This window comes from Mytilus galloprovincialis, chromosome 5, assembly GCF_965363235.1.
Source record: "Mytilus galloprovincialis chromosome 5, xbMytGall1.hap1.1, whole genome shotgun sequence".
Lineage (NCBI taxonomy): Eukaryota > Metazoa > Mollusca > Bivalvia > Mytilida > Mytilidae > Mytilus > Mytilus galloprovincialis.
Window position 1 is genome coordinate 62,342,080 of NC_134842.1, and position 23,753 is coordinate 62,365,832.

General features: G+C 31.4%; 1 protein-coding gene across 2 annotated transcripts; it reads left to right on the top strand.

Annotated features, from left to right (window-relative positions):
* The first annotated feature begins 5,097 nt into the window (after positions 1–5,097).
* LOC143076214 (RILP-like protein 1) lies at positions 5,098–19,625 on the top strand. Of its 2 annotated transcripts, XM_076251924.1 has the most exons (8): positions 5,098–5,485; positions 6,746–6,896; positions 9,647–9,765; positions 10,854–11,090; positions 12,838–13,109; positions 14,705–14,770; positions 16,468–16,572; positions 19,413–19,625. In XM_076251924.1, exons 1-8 carry the CDS (start codon positions 5,183–5,185, stop codon positions 19,489–19,491), a joined length of 1,332 nt encoding a protein of 443 aa, XP_076108039.1. In that variant the 5' UTR covers positions 5,098–5,182; the 3' UTR covers positions 19,492–19,625. The 2 variants fall into 2 exon arrangements, with proteins under 2 accessions (XP_076108039.1, XP_076108041.1); XM_076251926.1 differs by lacking the exon at positions 14,705–14,770.
* Positions 19,626–23,753: the final 4,128 nt, after the last annotated feature.

Consider the following 23,753-nt stretch of genomic DNA (forward strand, 5'->3'; position numbering starts at 1 on the left):
GCATGACTAGATTTTTCAAATGCTTTATCTGAACACCAGCGAATTATTTTGTTAAATGATATACAACAACTTTTTAAAGTTTATAAGTAAGTAACGACAGCACCATATACCTATGTGGAACATGTGATTAGCCTTTGACGCATGGGACGACAGAGCCATAAGATGCGATACATGTGACCAATGGTTTCATATCAACTGCCAAGAAATTCACAGTAAAACCCATAGCTACCATCACTTTCCGCTGCTTGTGGAGTGATAAAAATATTTCTGTGATTTGGGATTGTATCATTTGCAATGATGCAAACTAAAATTCCTTATGTTATGGTACAGCAGCTAGCTCAACAAACTAAAGTACTAACTTATTACTTGAGTATACTGCATTAGCATCCCGGGCCAACAAGAATCCAACAAGAATGTGTAAAACCAAAATACACATCAACCCCAAAGAGAGAAAATCAAGAAACTAGGAATAAATCATTTATACCATAAAGTATTCTAAATAAGAATTGTCAGTCCATCAGAAACAAACAACAGCAAGTCCAAAATCGTAATGATAGTACAAAGCCAGACGTAATGTTAATGACAGAAACTTGATTGGACTCACCAATTACTAACAAACAAATGTCTCCACTACACAAGGACAGAAATGAAAATAAAACTGTGAGTGGAGTCCTTTCAATTCAATTCAAAATATTTTATTGTTCAAATATCAAATGTACATTTAAACAAAGGGATTGGACAAAAGGCAGTGCCTATACAAATCCTTTCCCATACAAGATGGATTGAATAACATGCATGATAGTATATAATTTTCTTATATGTTAATAGTTCATACGTTGTTGCAGTGAGTCAGGGGATGCAATTCCCCCACTTCTTGAAGTATTTTATTGTGTATATATATATATATAAATAACTATGTTAACAGAGTCAGAGCAACCCTACTGAGGGTGGTGTCGAATCAAGTTTATACCACATTAATAAGTGTTGGTTCGGAATCAAATAGATCATTATTGTGATTTTTTTACTCAAATTCAAAAACTCACTGCAACAAAGTTGTTCTATTTATATGAATAACAAGAATTGATTGGCCCTTTTTTGCAATACATAACGGTAATTTAGTGTACCATCTTATTACAAGACTATTAATTTCTTGATTTTTGAAAATATAATTACTAATACAAAAAATAAGATAAAATATATATAAATTTATTTGCAAAAAGATGCTAAACACAATTGGTTGGTTTTTTTTGGTTGTCTTTAATGGTACACTGTGGTTATAAGCTGATTTCTAAACAGTATAGTATCACATGAAATATTATAAAAATCTTCCAGTTTCATGAATATATTGTTGTACCAGAGACATATAATACATGTATTATATGTCTCTGGTTGTACATATGTAAATATCTCTGTGTTTTCATCAATATTTAAGTCTGAGCAACCCTGTAGTAGGACATCAAGATTGACATTATCAAAGTTACTTATTTTTCGAAAGAGCTCATATCTCTGATAAATGTAAATTGGACAAACATAAAAGAAATGAAAATTATCTTCTACTGGATCTCCACAGGCACATATAGAGCTGTCCGACAAATGATCACAGAAGAGATGATCGTTTAGATCACTAGCCTCATTTCTTAATTGGCAGTGGATTATATTATCTTTGTGTGAACCAGTGGAAAAGATAACAGGACGAGGACTTATGTTCTCATTCAGTTTTCTTTTAACCCCTGTAAAGCTTAAAATATTTTTAACTTCTCCATCAAGTGAATTCCACTTTTCAAGAGTTTGTGGAATAAAACTGTTCTTATAGGCTGTAGTTCGACACTGAGGAGTTTTAAATTCCCTTTTTTTTCTCAGACCATACTGGTCATTAGTGTTTGTATACGACAAGATATCAGCAGCAATATAATAAGGAATATCTCCAGAAATAGTTTTATGAAGAAACAATAATTTCAGTGTTTTTCTGACGTCTATTCTGGAGGGAATCCCAACCTAATTTCTTATATAATTTCCATCTAGGAGTTCCATTTCGAAGCCCAGTTACAATTCTGGCAGCAGCTTGTTGTACAGACTCAATTAGATCTGATTCTTCTTGTGTGCAGTTATCCAAAATTATGTTCCCATATTCTAAAATAGGCCTTATAAATGTAATATAAAGTCTTTCCAAAGACTGTCTATCAATCTTATCATGTTTTAAATATCTCATAATATTAAGGCGTTTACAAGCTTTTGAATAAATATCCTGTATGTGACTAGAATATTTGGCATTAGATGATAAGGTTATACCAAGATGTTTATGTTCTGAGACATATTCTAGAGGTGCATCATTCATGTATAGTGATGTGACATCAATAATTACTTTTTCTCGTAAAGTACATAGATTTGGGTGCAGTCCTTATCGCCATACACAGAACTAAACACTAAGTATAACTGTGAAATAATATGGGCACGAATACAAAAAAAAGTAAAATCAGATAAATACTGAACTCCGAGGAAATTTCAAAACGGAAAGTCCCTTATCACTGAATGGAAAAATCAAAACTTCGCTCAGATCAACCGAATGGATAACAACTGGCATATTCCTGACGTGGTACAGACATTTTCTTATGTAGAAAATGGTGGATTGAATCTGCTAAACATATCACTAAAAACGCACAAAAGACCTATACCGTGTTTTCATATGCTCATATTGTAATCTAAAAACAGGCTAACAAAGAGTGCCTCTAACAATTTGAAACAGCTTTTAACTAAAGTTTCACAGAACAATGCATGCTAAATGATCGGGGTGACTTTAATCTACCAGGATGAAATTGGACAAACAAAACAGTCCTGGCCAATTTTAGGAACTCAGCATGAAGAACAACATTACCTGCTTACAGCCTGATATTCTTGATGACAATGGATTAATTCAATTATAGCACAAGAACCAACTAGAAATAAAAACACTTTGGACTTACTTATCACCAACTATCCTAGTAAAATTAAGAGACTTGATGTCATTCCCAGAATTTCAGACCATGATATTGTGTATGCAGAAATGAACGCCAATTCAATGATAACCAAACAATAAGCGAATCAAACTGTATAGAAAAGCTAAATAGGACAGCATAAAAGAGGATATGAATTTCCTTTATATCAAAATTTAAAAAAGAAAGCCTGAAAAATAAGATAAACATCATAATTATACTCCGTCCGTCCGTCATTCCGTCAGACCTTTTTCTTGTCATCGCAACTCCTCTGAAACCGCACAACAAAATTTCATGCATGCAACTTTGTAGATAATCAAGGATATACTATGTAGATGTGCATATCGGCAGGAAATTAGGATTCAATTATTTTTTTTTTCTAGGAGTTATACCATATGAACTTTATAGATATTTGGCTAAAATATACTGCTACAACAATTTGTCATCGCAACTCCTCTGAAACCACACAACAGAATGTCGTGAAACGTTGAAGTTGATAAGGACATACTATGTAGATGTCCATATTGACAGGAAATTAAGGTGGATTTTTTTTCTAGTAGATATATACGCTCCTTTGAACTTATAAATTTAGAATAATTATCATGACTACTGCACCACACACCAGAATTTCATGAAACTATGTATATAATAAGGACATACTAGAAGTGTATATCGACAGGACCGTGAGTACTATTAATTTTTTTCTAGGAGTTATGCCCGTTTGAACGTTGAATTTGCCTTAAATATACTACTTCAATAGTTTGTCATAGCAACTCTTCTGAAACCACAACAACAGAATTATATAAACTTTGTATAGTTTATTAGTTTGGTCCTTGATAGGTAAGCTTTACTGACCTGTCAAATTCCTGCTTGAGTAATAAAAAAAACATATAAATTGGAGATTATGGATTTAATCTTTTACTTTTTACCCTGTTTAAAATTGTTTATTGTACCACTTTAGGAATAAGTTATTATTAAGTTATCAACTGTAAAATACATGTAATATTTACAAAATTACAAAATTAAATCAGTATGTCATTTAAGTATGCACAAAAAGATTTTGACCAATACATAGAGGACATAATATGTTAATGTACATATCCACAAGAAAATTCTTATCAGTTGACTTTTGTAGAGTTATGAGTCTTTGAACTTAAGAATCTGGTAGAATTTTGTTTGTCCAGTGACAATGTGAGAGTGGGGTATGTGAGCGTGCTCACAAAGGTTCCTTAATTTATAAATGTAGTTTGTAACTTGTATTTATAACTCAGTATTCCCTTGGAAAAAGAGAACCTAGCTTTAAGTCTGTACAAATGTCTTCATGATGATGTCGTGTTCAAGTTATGTTAACAGGAAATTTTGTTGAATATCTCAGTATAAACACTTACAGCAAAATTTCGCGAGGGCTTTCTTTTTTATCCTCATAAATGAATATAGATAATTTCCCATGTCTGAATTTGGACGTAATCTCCAAGTTGTATAGTAGATTGTGAAAAAATCTTTACCGTGAGCGTTTTTATTGAACAAACAGAAAAGAGGTCGAAGATACCAAGGGAAAAAAAAGAGTAATGATTTGTTTGGTTTACTGATATGATTATCCTGTTTTAATGAACATCTTTTGTAGTGCATGGCATGTCACGTATTCGACTGAGACTCAGTTTGTTTGGCATTTGATCATGTGTATGCCGTAATAAATACACTCATAAAATGAAGAAAAAAAACTTATTTCTGATTTCCAGTCTATTTTTATCGATTTATTGTCAGAAAAATTAACATCTCAACTTTTGTTATCAATGTAAATTCATGTTCTCAGTCTTGGTTGGTGTACTACTTTTCCGATTTAGGTTTTTAGGGGGTTGTGATCCGTTATTAAATAGTAGAATTTTGGTTATAAGTTATATTTTTCTGCAGTAAATTAACAATGAAAATAATATATAAACCTTGTTTCGTTGAAAAAATAATAAGCATACTTATTAATCTTACAATGGAAGACGAAGTGATTCATAAATAAAAAAATATAAGGTATCATTTTTATTTATTTTTCTATCCCGCATCAATGTTTATTTATCAATATGTAAGGTCACGAAGGCGTTTTAATAAATGAATTAATCAACAACGTCATAAAACACTCGCTAATGGGATGGGTCAGGTGCTCGATAAGGAAGATGGTCAAAGTATATTTGGGAAAACATGACTAAAATCAAATATCTACCATGGATACATTTATATCTGATAGAGAAGTAATGGCAGAAGAGGCTGATGATGCCATTTCAGTCGTTGACGTATACGACCAAGCCGCGTCAATTGGCAAAGAATTCGAAAGAATGATAGAAACATTCGGTGTCGAAGCAGTAACAGATTTGATGCCAAAAGTGATCAAAGCATTAGAAAATTTAGAATCATTAGCAGCTAGATATGAACGTGAGAATACAGAGATAACGGAACTCAGGACAACAATTCAAAAATTGGAATCTGAAAAAAACGAAAAGGCACAAGAAAGAATGAAATATGAAGAGGTTAATGTTTGTTCTTAAAACTTGTACAATGACAATGTTTTATGTCTTTTCTTTTGCATATTTCTTATTTTTCATATTATTTGTTAATCAAAAAATTAGGACAGTAAGATGAAAGTATGTTCTTTGTTAATTGCACTTATTTGAGACTGTTTAGTACAATTCTAATGCCAGTATTTATCATGTTTATTGTAGAAATCAATAATTATAATATGCAGTGTATTGATCAATATCTTTACAGTGATTAATTCAAAACTTTAAAGCAAACAGAGCAATTCTATTGATGAATTTAATTAATTTTGTGTAAATACTAAAAAACGTGAAAAAATGATCTGTACATGTCAGCACAATAAAATAACATTAACGAAACAGCATGAGCTACATATATATAATATGAAGCTTTTACATGTTATAAGTCTTAAGTTTCTTCAACAGACTTCTAATCATCATGGAGGCTATTGAAAATTATAGCAAGTAAAAATAAGAGCTTATATTCAGGACATGACCATCAAAATAAAACCACATTATTTAATTTTAAATGTCACAAAAGCATAAAAATTATAATCATGATAATCAAACCAAAACAATTGAGGAAGATACAAATTAAAATTCACAGTAAAAGATTAAGAGCCATAAAGCAGATTTATTATAATAAGTTAAAGATAGGATTTTTATTATATTCCTGTTGGTCTCCAGAAAAGAGAATAATGGGTAAAAAGTATAGAATTCAGATTTAATAAATGTGTGGAAAATGACACTAAATTAGAAAAAAAACAGATTTACACAGAAATGATAATCCTGAACCATGATGCTTTCTCGTTGATATTGATCTATCATAATCATGTCAAATGTACGAATGCTGCTATCATATGTGTGGTTCCATGAATACATCATATTTAATTTCAGATTTTAAGCTGAATTTAACTAAAAGTTGTAAACACCAGTACAAAAATACATGTGTACATGTATGTACATGTACTTTGTAATATTAGAATAATAGAACTTTTGATGGAAATGTGAAAAAATTAAGCACTTTTAGTTAAAAATTGTATCTACAAATGTAAGTGTTTTAAACATGTCTTAATTTGAAAAAGAAAGATTATTAAGTGATTAACTTGACTCAAAATGTAATGTGTTATGACCTAATATGACACCATTTTATAGACCTTCAGCTGTGTTGTTTGATAATATTGTCGGTTATTGACTTTCTGATGATTACCTCAAAACTTGTATTATTAATATCATGGATATTGCTATTATTAGGAGCTTGAACAGATAGAAGAAAACTGGCACAGAGAGACAAAAGACCTATATAATTCTATTAATAGATTAGAAATTGACAACAGAAGGTTAAAAGAACATCTACAAAACCAGACTGTAGCTGTAAAGGAGGAAGTAGCTGCTGTAACTAAACGTTAGTAAATGTTTGATATGTAACCATGGTGAGGCCACATTTAAAAGAATGTCTGTTTCCCCTCCCCCGTGTCTACTCTTTGTAAACAGACCAGGCAGGCAGGTAATTTTTTTTTTTTCCAACTGGATGTCATGGATGGTTTGACTTGTCCACTGGAGGCCACTTATCAGTTGTTAGTGCTCAATTTGAGTGTATTTATTTAGATTATCAATCCTTTTGGTAATAGTAATGCATAAAATGCATTTGACGTCCTAATGAGAAAAGCTAATACTCAGGCAAACTTGAAAGTGCCTTCCAAACTTGATGAAACAGCACCAAGATTTACTGGTAAGTATGTTAAAATTATTTAAGGTAAGAATTTTCTTTATTTTCTTGAAGGCTTGAGATGGTGTATATGGTTCATGTCATTATGAATTAACCTGCCCCACACCAACTCAATTTCTATCTACATCCCAAACTTTTGGCCTGGAAAATGGTGTGGGAGGGGCTAAAATGGTAACTTCCTAGGCGAAATGCTGCCGAAATTTTTTTACAGGTGTGGACTTTGTCATTTTTAATACCTCGCCACTACGTGTGATACCCTCTGAAAAATTTGTAGGTGTAAAGGGAAAATATTATATACCAAACATGATAGTCATAAATTTTTTAGCTCATCTATGTGGGCTATTGCTATTCACTTATATGTCCGTCGTCGTCGTAAACTTACCTTTGAAAAGTTTACGACGACGGACATATAGTGAATAAATTAATCACTATCATGTTTGGTATATAATATTTCCCCTTTACACCTACAAATTTTTCGGAGGGTATCACATAATACCTCGCCACTACGTGTGGCGAGGTATAAAAAATGACAAAGTCCACACCTGTAAAAAATTTCGGCAGCATTTCGCCTAGGAAGTTACCATTTTAGCCCCTCCCACACCATTTTCCAGGCCAAAAGTTTGGGATGTAGATAGAAATTGAGTTGGTGTGGGGCAGGTTAATTTATAATGACATAAACCATACACCATCTCAAGCCTTCAAGAAAATAAAGAAAATTCTTACCTTAAATAATTTTAACATACTTACCAGTAAATCTTGGTGCTGTTTCATCATGTTTGGAAGGCACTTTCGAGTTTGCCTGAGTATTAGCTTTTCTCATTAGGACGTCAAATGCATTTTGTGCATTACTACATGTATTAGTCTGATTATTGTTTTTGTCATTTGAAGGTGGTTAATGTCAAATTGGACGTATTTGAGTCTCTTGTCAAAATCATGAACAACTCTTATTTCTTCAGCAAAATCAGGCTCAAAAGTCACACCGTTAGCCATCTTATCAGACACAGAAATAGTCTGAGGTTACTCTGACGTCAAACGGCTGTTTAGCCAGACAAGCTGGGGCCGTGGGACCACGGCCCCAGCTTGTCTGGCAAAACAGCAGTTGGACGTCAGAGTAATCTCGGACTAACACAGAAACTGTCACTTCATCTAATTTATCTATGTTGTGACCATCATCTGTAGTTAAATCGTTCAACACGTCGTTCCATGTGCACCTTTTTGAAAAGCTGTATAATCTATTTACCACGATGGGAAACACCTTTGACGCGTCTTTGTACTTAATTCGTACAGAAGACGACAATGCGATCTTGTCGCCCATCTTTCAAGCAGACAGTTTACCCTCGATACATACCGCTAAATTGATAGATAACTCCAGAGAATTCCGGGAAGACTTCCGGTAATATCGGAACCAATGTCGGAATGGAAACGAATTATTTTCGGGAATAAAAAAAAATCCGATTTTTTTGGGACAAATAATTTTTTGACTCGGGGGCTAATTTTTGACCCGGTCGGGGCGAGGGGAAACAAACATGTTTTTTATTTTGGCCCGACCAGGGACAGAATTTGTAGGACGAATGCATTGACAAAATTTTTCCCTATTATTCTCCTTCAGAAATGACCAAACCTACATGAGAAATATTAAATCATTTCTACAAAGTTCTCAAGATGGGAAATAGTATATATATTTCAAAAGAATATTGAATAAACATTACAGTAACAAGTATAATCTTTGCAATTCTTGTAAGCATTTTTCTCTATCATTACTTAATGCATGTTGGAAAAAATCATCAGGTGTTTTTTTTTGAAATTGGACAACAGGCTTAACATGTTCAATGTCAACATATAAATCGAGCAGGTTTTTATGCCCCACCTACGATAGTAGAGGGGCATTATGTTTTCTGGTCTGTGCGTCTGTTCGTCCGTCCGTCTGTTCGTTTGTTCGTCCGTCCTTTCGTTCGTTCGTCCGTCTGTCCCGCTTCAGGTTAAAGTTTTTGGTCAAGGTAGTTTTTGATGAAGTTGAAGTCCAATCGACTTCAAACTTAGTATACATGTTCCCTATGATATGATTTTTTAAATTTTAATGCCAAATTAGAGGGTTTACCCCAATTTCACGGTCCACTGAACATAGAAAATGATAGTGCGAGTGGGGCATTCGTGTACTGGGGACACATTCTTGTTTATAAAATATTTTATTAAATTAAAAAGGAAAAAAGTGTCAATTTAGGCAATTATTCTTTAAAATGTAATTATCAAATAACAAGGTTGGGAAGACGTTTGAAATGTTGTTTACTTTTTATTTGCTATTAATTTGCAGATAGCCAGACAAATAAGATAAAGATCATTAAGAGTTAATTAAAATTTAATTCGATATCATGAAAATATTGAATAAATATGATGAAAAAAATAAAAAATGCTGGCTGTACTTTCAGAAACTGAGGAAAAAGAAATTGAAGTTCTGATGAAATTAAAAGACACTGTTGACAAGCAGAGAGATGATCTAAGGAAACAGAAAAGAGACCTAAGTCAGAAAAGTATAGATTGTGAAGCAGTAAGAATATCTCTCAATAATTTGAAATTGTATTCCTTTTGTGAAATTCTTGTTGTCAATAGCTAGAGTATGGTAAATAAATGTAACAATTTATCTTGATGTCTTAATATGATAGATTATATTGTTGTAAATATTATGTAGAATTCTGAGCATTCATCAATGAACACAATCTTTGTAGAAAGTAACACGATTTATTAATATTTCACTACAAGTATCATACAGATGTCACAAAGTTTACTTAAAATACAAAACACACTGCATACACTATGACAGTTCTAACCATTCCAGCTATTCTGTTTATTCGTCAACATCTCTCTCCTCTCACGTCCCTTTCTAACAACGTCAAAATATGGGGAACAATATTTACAATATATTGCTTAATCGGAGAACTGTAGACAAAGTCACAGTCACAACACAATAATAAAATCTTTTTTTATAAAATATAAGTCTTTAAAAAAGGGTAATTGTATCTAAGATTCTAAGACATAAATTGTCAATTTGATAGTCACAAATTGAGTGCTTGCATTGCATTAGTTGCAAGTAAAGGGATTTTTGTGACCATTCAATCAAAAACTGATAATTATCATAACTCACTAACTGTGAATCTAAAAATACAATATTGTATTTATATGAAGAGTGAAATAATTAAGTGCCAGTCTTTGTAAGAATCAGGCAATTTAGGTAAAAATTAAAACATGATTAGAAAAAACCCACCGAGCTAATCATGCTATTTAATACTAACCATCATCCTGAGTTAAAAAGTGTTAGTCTTTTGTACGTGTGTGTCTGGTAATATCAAATAGCTTGGTTAGAAAATTGGTTAGAATGATAGCAAATTACAGAGTTATCTCCCCTTATTCGTTAATTTCTAGTGCATTTCAACCAAATTGTATCTTCTATTACCAGAACAGAAAATGGAAATGAATGTCATTTTTGTGCATAACTACATATTATGAACTGAAATCAATGTCAAATAGGGTGGGTTTTTTTGGGTCATGTTTTCACCACTGCCTGATTCTTAGGCAGACTGGCACTTAAGCAAGATCAGACGCATGTTTACTTCACCAACATATTATTTTACATTTTAGCTACAGACACAATTAGAACAAGTTGTGAAAGTAAACACAGAACTTCGTAAGAAAAACACAACACATAAAAAACAATCTAGAACTTTGTTAGAAGAAAAGAGTGAGTTAGAGGCTCAGCTTGTAGATAAAGAACAACAAATTAATCAGATACAGGAAATAATGAGAGATCAAGAGTCTCAGGAAGAAGATCGAGTAGACACGCCCACTCAGGAAAAGCCCAACCCACTGAGAGAAGTCGTGAGTATATACATGTAGAACATCTTCACAAGGGTGTTTACTTAATTAGGTATGTTGTTTCTTTGGATCAACAGTATCACCAATCTGTTAAAAGTGTATTATTAGATCAGTTTAAGGAAAAGCAATCAAAGTTCTTTTTTAACCTTCAGTAATCTTGATATGTTAAAGGAATTCATTGAAATACATGGACATTCCAAAACAATCTGAAAATTCTCTGTAATTATTGAACTTGTCAAAATAAAATCGAGAATGGAAATGGGGAATGTGTCAAAGAGACAACAACCTGGCCAAAGGACAGAAAACAGCCAAAGGCCACCAATCGGTCTTCAACACAGCGAAGACAGTGGCGTAGCCAGGGTTGGAACGATGTGGATGCGAACTGTCACCGAGCGGAACGAGGCGAAAAAATTTTGGGACTTTTTTATGCAGAAAATTTAATGTTTCCTGTAAGCATGTCAGTGTATTCCCCTAGAATTCGACACTGGTCAGATTTTCGTTTAATTTCAAAATACCCACCAGTATACATTACATTTCCAACAGAATTTTATGAACAATACTACCATCATTAAATTCAGAAATATTTAATGTAAAAGTTTTACACCAAATCTTATATTTGACATCTTAAAAACACACCTATTTAATACAGCGGCACTTCTGTATATGGAACTTCGGAATATAGGAACCGAAGTAACACTCTCTGCTTTCCTGGAATTTTAGCCTCCCAATGGGGTTTTTGATTATTTGTTCTAACTCATTGCTGCGAGAGGATATGAAAATACCGGGCGTCCATCCGTTCTGTTAGCGGTGTCATTTGTACAATTCTTACCAGATTTTTGTGAAACTTATATCATCATGCAGCAATGTCTTTCACACGCGAGTATAAAATCCTGATCAAATATTTTTAACCAATATATACCCCTTGGAAATATAAATTATAAATGCAAATCTCATTGTATTTGTTTGGAGGATTTTTCTCTCGAGATATAAATTTAAAAAAGAAAAAGTGCTTTGTTTAGTTTTTGCCCTCTTGTAAATAAAAATGTATCTTGGATGCGGGGCACATTGGATCTCTAATCTGTTATTGAAAACAACATTAATATTTGTACCTAGATGGAAAAGGGTATTCGTGAGTCCTGGAATAAAAACACTTCATTACAAATAGAGTCGTCGTCTTTCGTGCCAAAGAAAAAAGTAATATCACAAAAATATTGAACTCCAAGGAAAATTCAAAAAGGAAAGTCCTCAATCAAATGGGGAAAACGATATTAGAATATGATGTTTCAGATTTTTTTATCCATCTTATTACATAAAGGAAAAACCACACATACGGCTTTGGAAATGATTGGAAGCTATTCTCATATTCTCATATACATTCGGATACCATCATGTGTATATGCTGTCAACTGTCATTATATAATTATTAAAGAAATTGTTTTTGTCAAATTGATGTGGATGCTTGAGCATCTGAGCATACATGCAAGCTACGCCACTGGAAGAAAATCTGACACCCAGAGGAAGGCTCCAGCTGGCGTCCAAACAAAAATGTGTTATAATTCAGTGAATATGTATGTCAGTCACACTAAACTACAAAACATATAAATGAATTAAAATCAATATTCAAGAATAACAAAGTTCAGAGGCTCCATACTTGTGAGCTAAATTAGAGCAGTATTATGTCTCAAAGGGGTTTAATTTAGGTAGAATTTTCTGCATTTTTCAAAAGTATTTTTTCATACTATTTCTGTAGGAAGTAGATGAAGAGCCACATCAAAAGAACTTACATGAAGATATTATTGAACATTCCGTAGACAATTTCATTCCAAATGATGAACCTACTGACGAAAGTTTTGAAAAATTACAACAAAAACTTAGTATGGTTGGCAAAATGGTGATTGACTTAAAAGATCCAAACCGTCCACGATTTACATTAAATGAATTACGAACTGTTTTATTGGAGAGAAATGAACTTAAAACAAAACTTATAGCCGTAGAGGAAGAATTAGCTGATTATAAACCAAAGTAAGTGATTAGCCTTTAGTTGTTAATACTTTTGGAAGATTCAGATATGCTTAAATTGTGATGTTCATGTATGATGGTCATGATGGTCAGCTACATAGAAATAGATCTATTCCACAGGGTTCTCATTTAGGAATTTTGAAGGTGAGTCCAGGCCTGGGACTCATCATTTTTGGCTTTGGTGTGTCCAAAAGTTAGAAGGTGAAATTTTATTGCTATATCCTTTATTATTTCAGTCCCTATCAAAAAATAAAGCAAGGCAATGACAATGTTTTTGACTGTTTAAAGCTTTTGTCACAAAATGATATAATTTGTGCTCAGTTGATCCACAATATTTTACAATCTTGATGCATCTTTGGACTCACAAGTTTTGAAAATGATGAGTTTAAGACAGATTTTGATTTGATAATATTGCCTTTGTGAGAACTTTGTATTCAAATGTGTGCATAAAGATATATTTATGTTGTGTTTACTTAGCTTGACTAGGCTAGATATTATTGTTTTGCTTGAAATGACTAAATATTATCCAATTATGGTAGCAATATTGTATTGTGATCAATTATATAATAAAGTATGTGAATATTGTATCATATTAAATTAAAACCATTGAAGAAATAAGAACTACACATGAAAATCTATGGAAATAGATATAGGAAGATGTGGTGTGAGTGCCAATGAGACAACTCTCCATACAAATAACAATTTAAAAAGTAAACCATTATAGGTTAAAGTACGGCCTTCAACACGGAGCCTTAGCTCACACCGAACAACAAGCTATAAAGGGCCCCAAAATTACTAGTGTAAAACCATTCAAACGGGAAAACCAACGGTCTAATCTATATAAACAAAACGAGAAACGAGAAACACGTATATATTACATAAACAAACGACAACTACTGTACATCAGATTCCTGACTTAGGACAGGTGCAAACATTTGCAGCGGGATTAAACGTTTTAATGGATCCAAACCTTCTCCCTTTTTCTGAAACAATAGCATAACATCACAACAAAGAAAAACATACGATAAAATATCAATTGGCAGACTTAACTCAATCAAAAAACGTATGATTAAACAATGAACGAATAAATTTGATCTGCTGAAAGCTTATATAATTTTCCAATCTCTATTGCTATATTTCTTACATGTACAACCATTTTTAGCTTATGACTAAATAATCAGTGATTTTCAATACATGTATTATGAAACTAAAGATCAGGATGAATTTTAACATTCCAGATACATTTACCATTTATATATTTAATGCTGTATAAGATTTAAGTAAGTTTTTTTTTTAAACTTCTAAACTTTTTAAAATGCCATTGTTACAATTGAACATCCAGGAGACAAAGAGTTAAGAAAAAAGGGTATGTCAAGTGTAAGAACTGACAATTATATGAATGTTAATCTTAGATATAAAGCATGACAGTTTTACCCAGAATGCTTTTCTGCTTTTAAAATCAAGCATGCTACTTTTACAAGAAAGTCCAGTATTGTAGTGTCCTTAAACATGCATTAGATTCTGTACAAAGTTGTGCTTGTATCTTCTTTCTATTAGATTTTGCTAACCAGTCTTTGCTTGTATTTTCTCTCTATTAGACCTGCTAACCAGTTAATGACCAGTTTTGCATCAGAAGGGGATAGTGCTGATGACACAAAGTCAAAGTAAGTTTCAAAAAATGTATTCAGCTATCAGAAGTGAAAAGATTGTGGCAAATAATTTCAGTTTAAAACTGATAACTAGGTAAATAATGACCACAGTTGAAATACCTTCAAAGAGGATTGAAATAAGGGTTTCATCATGTAGCTGCAAAATGTATTGATTCACAAGTTAATTCTTTCATGTCATGATCTATTCTCATTCCAATATGAAAAGGAATCATCTGATTCATATTTGTAGATATCTTTGAACAAAACATTGAAATTATTGTACAATATTGACAAAAGTACTGAATATTCTAGTTTAAATAAGCATAGAGCACGACATGAAAAGATTATTTGATTCTGTTTGGAATATCTCAACTCTTTTGTTTAAATCAAACTTATCAGACACTATAAAAGGCAGTCATTCTGATTTGATGAAACAAAAAAGTTCTTAGATAACCAAGGGTTTAAAGATTTGAAATGAACAAATACAAGTAGACTTACCAAGGGTTTCAATACTTCAAATGTATAAATACACGTAGACTTACATGAACTTTATAAAGAATTTTATTTTACGTCATGGTTACGGTGATTACCAACTCCTGCAGAAATGTCCAACTTAGATATCTAAAGATTTCAAACTTCAACTGACGTCTCAATTTCAATTGTGACAATATTTCAATTTCAATTGTGATATCATGCACAGGTACTCCATGTAGATAAGAATAAGAAAGTGGCTTTACTTGTGTATACCTCCGTACTCCATGATTGAGTAGTTTTTGCATGTGAGAAATTGAAATTTTCAAACGCTTAATTCAAAAAATATCAACTGTGGCATCAAGGATAAAGAAGTATTTGTATAAAAATTAATGGGATGGTGTGGTAGAATTAATTTCTCTCTTTATTTAATGACAACTCTTGAGTACAAATTAGAATGAATAAAATTAACTATTTTGCACACACAAAATTATTCAATGCATTAAAAATTTATCCAACTGGTCAGACCTCGATAATTGCATGTAAAATGCATGAAACCGGATTTCTTCACATATCTATGGATATCTGATGATGATAGTTGAACAGATGGCTCACATTCATTGTGTAATCTTGCAGAGAACATCTATATACATGTATGTGATATGAAAGTGAGGCTAGCTTTTTACTAGACAACATATTGGGCTTGACCTCTTAGGGTCTTAGTTCAAAAGGTACCATAACAAGAGGTCATGTCACTGGAAGACATTATCTTGACTCAGGTCTTGTCTATCTTTAATCTTTCAATCAATGCTCAGTGCAACCACAAAATAACAATTGAAGACTTTGCATGACTTATGCTTGTATTTTGACTGTGGTGACCTTGGCACCTATTTAAACAAAACATGGCTTTTCTGAAATCTTAAAATCAGAGCAAAGAAGATTGAAGAGAAAATACAGACAAACATTATAAAAAGTTAATTGTTTAGTCCAAATTTGTATAGAAAGAACATTTTCTGTTATATAGGCAAAGGTAATGAAATAAGATTAAATGAAAATGATTTGATCAATGGAATATAAAATTAAGTACTACTTAAACAAATTAGATGTTGTTGATATATGTAGTACCAAAAATAGTTTTAAAGGAATTTGAAGTACTTAAGATATGTGATGGTATCAAAAAGATTTTTTAAGGATTTTGAAGTCGCTTCCTATTTCACAAGTGATTTTTCTTCCTATTTTAGTGATTCATATACTGGTGAGGAACTTCCTGTATATGGGCCAATCAACAAAGAACCTTACGAAAAACTTTATCCTGGAAGACGAAGAGAATCCGGCATTAGAAAATTGTAAGTATTCCAATAGAAAAATATTTACTGATATTTACCTATCTTAACCTATCTTAGGGTTGAAAGATAGGTGCCATAAGAGCTATAAAACAAATGTAAATTGAATTATCACATGGTTAATTTAAAAGTTTTTAAAAGTACTTTTCGATCGCTAGAACATGAAAATGCTATAAATGTATCAAAGAAAATGAATAGATGATAAAGAGTTGCTTTCCTGACTTTGTACAGATGCTTTTGTCAATTGAAAGTAAACAGATTAAACATGGTCTTTGGTTGTACATCAAACATCAAATGTTGTTAAGCTTAGTCTCACTAGAAATAAAACCCCATACAAATACATGTAAATGTTTAGGAATTTGGGAAAGGAAGAATATCTTAGTCAAGTTCGATATTTTCATCTTACCATAGTTACCACTTACATGTCTAAAAAAAAAATCATATTCCAATCCATTGAACTTTAATGATAATATCTAAAACATAAGCTGTCTCCCTTCAGCATTTTATTTCAATAACTCTTTAACAGGAACTATTTTGTTATTACAAAAATTTAAGTCCTCATAATGATTTCTTTTCTGAAAATTATGTCTGCACACCATTTCTTGAAGCTAAAAAAATAATCGAAAATTGTTTTCTGGCGCCATTAAATGAAAATGTACTGTTATTTGAAAATGAAAAAAACATGTTGTGATTTAAATATTCAGAGGGGTTATAAAAATGTAAACAACTTTGAATAGTTGTAGTGTTCTAGAAATAAGTGATTAAAGCATTTTTATCTGAAATATTGAATCCACTTCAACCAATTATGTTATACATTTGTTCAAAAGCTCTATCATTATACAAAACAATCATAGTGTGAAGTAGCTATGAAACCATTGACATTTCCCAACCAAAAATATGCAGTGATGTAAATTCAAAATGAAGCTTGACAAATTATAAAACCCTGACAAGGCCTCTATAGAATAGATTTTCAGGGAGGCTTTATTATTTAGAATGCAAGTTGCAAACAGTAATCATTTATGTTGCTTGTAGCTTCACTGGACTGGTGGAAAAATTAAATCTCCCTGACTTGGAATTCTAGGTAGAAAGATTAGTGTTGTTTCTTGTCATATGTGTAGAAAATTCTCCCACTTTTTTAAATTATGATCTCTATTTATTTTTGCATATACATGTATGATGTAATTTATTTGCTTATTATCTCTATATTTATGTAAGTTCACTAAAATTCTGTATTTTTAATATATATATATTGAATGGTTGCTTATTTTTATGCCCCACCTACGACAGTAGAGGGGCATTATGTTTTCTGGTCTGTGCCTCCATTCGTGCGTCTGTCTGTTCGTCCGTCCGTGCGTCCGTTCGCTTCAGTTTAAAGTTTTTGGTCAAGGTAGTTTTTGAAGAAGTTGAAGTCTAATCAACTTGAAACTTAGTACACATGTTCCCTATGATATGATCTTTCTAATTTTAATTCCAAATTAAAGTTTTGACTCGAATTTCACGGTCACCTGAACATAGAAAATGATAGTGCGAGTGGGGCATCCGTGTTCTTGGGACACATTCTTGTTTTATTCTATTTTTTATAAAGTTGTAAACCACTCACAACAGGATGATAATAATAGAATTTTTAATGTAGCCTTCATGCACCTTTATCAAAATACTGTAGTGGTTTGAATTCTGAATGCTTTAATGTAATGTAAAATAAACTATCTGGTTCATAAACAGTCATGCATTGGAAATAAAACAATGCTAGGTATAGCATGTCAACAAATTATGTATATAAACAAAGAGAAGACACAGTATTAAGCTGTTTCATAGATGCAGTAAGATCTTCAGCAATATGTTGAAAATAAGCATGGAAACTTTGTTATTAGAGATAAATCATACATTGACATACTTCCCATATACCCTTCCATTCATATTTAATGTTTTGAGAAATGAATTATCATTCTTGAATTTTTTTTAAAGATTTATATGCAACGAACTTAGTAATTTGTTGTTTCTGATTTCAATATCCATAATAAAATTTAATTTGCTGTTGTGAGACAAGTAAACATGTAAATGTATAAATAGATTTTCCACCAGTTCCATTTATGAGTTGCATGTGCATTGTCCAGAGAAAAAAAATGTTGATAATTTTAAATGTAAGCTTTTATGTATATGTTGTTGATTTCATGCAAATGATTATATAACTTAAATTCCTTAATTTCTAATATATAACTGTGTTTGGAATTTTGGATCATCAATGCTCTTCAACTTTATACTTGTTTGGCTTTATAAGTATTTTGATTTGAGGGTCACTGATGAGTCTTATGTAGACAAAACGCGCGTCTGGCGTACTAAATTATAATCCTGGTACCTTTGATAACTAGTTGGACATTGTTTAAAAAATTAAATAAGTACAAAAAATATATATATTTATGAATCAATGACCACTGCAACTAAAATGTCATAGTATTTATTTTGCATGAGACAATTTTGACCAAAATCCATAGAAATCATGAATAAAATTAAATTTAAGGTTTAATTTTCTTATTAAACTAAAACTCTTAAACATATTGTATATAAAGAAAAAGCAATTTCTATAATAAACAAGTGTCAATACCAAATTGTGAAATATTTGAAAGAAACCAGCAAAAAACTAAGGCAATTTCAACATTTGATATTGTTCTTTTTCTCAAGCATGTTCAGTTAAGAATGTTTCAATTGTACTTTTGGAAATATTGCAGAAGAAAATTAACTCAAATCTATAAATAGCTATCCCATTTGTTTTTAGTGCAGAAGACCAAAAACTATTTTCCTTGATAACAGAAAACGTATTTTACAACAGCGTTGTTATTTTATAGTTTCAGATCATTGTTTGGAACATCACCATCAACCTCTCCTGTACATGTTCAAGAAAGTAGACGAACCCATCAACACTGACGGGAATATGCAAATGATGAATGCTTTTATGACTTTGAAGTCGACGTTGCCTTTGATTGGGCACATTTCCAAGATGGTATCTCGTTGTCATGGGACATATAGTCTCTTAACTGTGATATTGCTGCAGAAAATACTCTCCAAAGAAAATATTTTGTATGATCTTTGATTTTAATTCTACTTCATCTGTTTCAGTCAGGGGAGATAATTCTATAAAATTTCAAGTTTACCATAGGTATCATTTTATAAGCTCTAGGGAACTGAATAATTTTTAAAGGGAAAGTGCAATATAGAGTTGGTGAAACCATGCTTGTGAATTATTGAATTATCTCATGAAAACTAAAAGTTAAATGTATTTATACAATTCCATCTGAAGAAATTACTTGTGTCTAAGAAAAAAAAACACAGCTTCATTAAAATTAGTTAATATAATCATAGTTTGGCCCAAAATAAGAATTACGAAGAAGTCTATTAGTAACCAAATGAAAAGAGATTTCTTACATCTGTTTGGTAGAGTTGAAAGTAACCATTTACATTTTTTTTCCTAAAGAAATAGTTAGTTATTCAATTTTATTCTTTGCTTAATGATTGAAGATTGATTGGTCAAAATTTGCAAGGTGGTGTGTTAGGGCAAGGGCTTGTATAATGGTAAATATGGTACATACTTCTTACAAAATGTATTATCATTAGACAATTTTTCAATCAAAGAGTCACACGGTTCAATTTTTTTATGTATGTTTGACCTTTATGTCAACCACTATATAAATGAAATCATACATAAGTTTCTATGGTATAATTATTTATGGTATGGGCAGTATGATACTGTCCGTGCAGATTTTATTTTAACTGTTTGTTTTTATAATTTTTTTAACAAACGTTGACATAAAATAATAAGTTGGCTGGTTCCAATTGTTTAATAAAAAAAAATACTAAAAAGTGGATTTTTCCCCCCAATACTTGTTTTTAACTGGAATAGTTTCCTATTCTGAAATTTCAGTTATATTGTCGGGATTTAAGAAAAAAATATTAAGAGGGGATAAAAGTAGAAATGTCATGTTGACATATTGATAAACCGGATTGAGGTATTTAATGAAGATAATATTTTCTATATGATCTTAGAAAAGATAAGGGTATAAAGGTAAAATCTCTGGTTTCCTAAGTTATTGAAGAATAACACACTCAATTTTAAGGAATTATTCAAATATGGTGCATTTCAGTGTGGTAAAATAATTTTTCTAATAAAGATTTATTTTGGTGGCGCCTTTGTTTTAAAATGTTTGTTTAACAGACAGATAGAATGATTATTGTTGTGAAATATTAACAATTTGAATTAAAAATGGCTACTAAGTTTTGTACCGGAATACACTTTCAGCGATGTCAGTTTGTCATCGACCAATGAGTTTGAATATCCCTATGATGTCATCAGTCTCTCTTTCACTCATGAACAAAGTTTAATTCTATTAAAAGTTGTTTATTTTTATATTAGGTTATTTTTGTATTAACTGCAACTGAATATTTATAAAACACATCTGTTGCGTTTTGACTTACTATAAAAGTAAATTAGTACATATATGTATATAAAAGGCTCAAACGTATACACAACTAATAGTCAATAGAATAGAAAATACTTATTGTTGATAAAATTATAGATGTACCACGCATATATACTATTTGTCTTTTTATTTTTTTTCAAAAAGAAAAAGGTTGATTCAGGGTTAAATTAAGGGGAAAGAGGTTGACATGCTTTCCCTGTAAATAAAAGTATAAACCACATGTATATCTTTTGTACTAATAAGGCAATATTTTATTTTTAGTCGCCATCTTACTTCAAGCCATGAATCTATATCTGGCATTCTTAAATTAGTACTAAAATTGTAGTTTTGTAAGAAAAATCAGGTTGTGCGTATATAGGTATTGGTTTACTAATTTTAATGCATCTTATATACTGCATGGAATGTTTTATCCAATGACAATGACTAAGGTACATGTATGTTGATATGTCCCATGACAACAATTGTCATAAAAACATTCTGATGCATTGTGGGACCAGATTTGCAACAAGCATATCAAAATACTCATAAAACAGTTTGTATGAATGGAGTGGATAAAAGATTTGTACATTTTGCTTGTGTTTTGTATGGAAAAATAAGAAATTCATTTTTGTTCATTTAAGCATAGCAGCTTTAGATTACTTCATTTTGACAGGGTTTGTTACTTTTAATGGCACACAATCATGATTTAGCAGTTTGATAATAGAAAATGAAAATTTCAATTTATAATATTGATATGGAATAACAACCAAATTGTAACTTGTATAATTTCTGAAGTCTAATTAAAAAATCGATATTCATAAAGTTACTTAAAGTGCTGTGAATTTTGCTTGCAGTTATTTATTGATATAAAGCTAAAATGTGCCAATATACCTCTATGTTTTATCACATTTTATTTTGTTGATGTTATGATGGAAATGTAATAGTTGCAAAGTTTTTTTATATGCCCCACTTAGGGGCATTATGTTTTTCGATCTGTGCCTCCGTTCATTCATCTGTCCATTTGTTAGTCTGTCTGTCCCACTTCAGGTTAAAGTTTTGGTAAAAGTTTTTGGCCAAGGTAGTTTTTGATGAAGTTGAAGTCAAATCAACTTGTAACTTAGTACACATGTTCCCTATGATATGATCTTTCTAATTTTAATTCCAAATTAGAGTTTTGATCCCAATTTAAAAAAAAAAAAACTTTTCATATACCAAAAGGTCAGTACACACTATAATAAAAGCAAGTTTTCAGCTTATATTCTGTTTGTGATAATTGTTTATTTATTGAACTGTTTTGTCTAATTAACCTCTATATTCAAAATTGTACATCTGAATGTGATTAACAACCAATATTGTGTAAGATTAGGGATTTGTATCAGAAGGAATACTTTGCAGCTATTACGTTAACTGTTTGTTATATATTTTGTTAAGTTTTCGTATTCAGTTGTGATATTTGTAAATATGTTTTTATGTTTGTATCAATGTAATAAAATTAAATGTATATTAAATGAAAAAAATAGTACAATTCTTGTACTGAAATCTGCGACGCCTATATTTTAATTTTTTATCAATTTTTATTGATTTTTTTAAACTTAGATATATATAGTCAATTATATGACTGAAATATTTATAAAAAACAATAATGATTTGCTTTATTTTATTATTTAAGACATTATAGAATTTACTATCTAGTTCTAACAAAAACACACATCTGCTAATTATTGTCAGTAAACCACTCCATATTTGTTATAATTTTATTGAAATAATCATGTAAACACAATATTTAAATATTCTGTTTTTTGATTGTGAAGAAAAAAATTTGGGATCGTATAATGGTATGATGTCGTCTGCATCGTCCGAAGACACATTGGTCTCCGGATAATAACTTAAGTTTAAGTGACTAGATCTTTATGAATTCTTTTAAGAAGGTTCAATACCACAAAAGGAAGGTTGGGATCGATTTTGGGGATGATGGTCCCAACCGTTTAGGAATTAGGGGCCAAAAAGGGGCCCAAAACAAGCATTTTTCTAGTTTCAGGATAATAACTTGTGTACAAGTATTTCAATTGCTCTGAAATTATACTGCAATGTTTAAAACCACAAGTAGAAGGTTTGGATTCATTTTAGGGGTTATGGGGCCAAAGTTTAGGAATTAAGGGCCAAAACAACCATTTTTATACGACCGCAAAATTTGAAAAAAATTTCGTCGTATATTGCTATCACGTTGGCGTCGGCGTCGTCGTCCGTCGTCCGAATACTTTTAGTTTTCGCACTCTAACTTTAGTAAAAGTGAATGGAAATCTTTGAACTTTTAACACAAGGTTTATGACCACAAAAGGAAGGTTGGTATTGATTTTGGGAGTTTTGGTCCCAACATTTTAGGAATTAGGGGCCAAAAAGGGCCCAAATAAGCATTTTCTTGGTTTTCGCACTATAACTTTAGTTTAAGTTAATAGAAATCTATGAAATTTTGACACAAGGTTTATGACCACAAAAGAACGGTTGGGATTGATTTTGGGAGTTTTGGTTTCAACAGTTTAGGAATTAGGGGCCAAAAAAGGGCCCAAAGAAGCATTATTCTTGGTTTTCGCACAATAACTTTAGTTTAAGTAAATAGAAATCAATGAAATTTAAACACAATGTTAATGACTACAAAAGGAAGGTTGGTATTGATTTTGGGAGTTTAGGTCCCAACAGTTTAGGAATTAGGGGCCAAAAAGGGACCCAAATAAG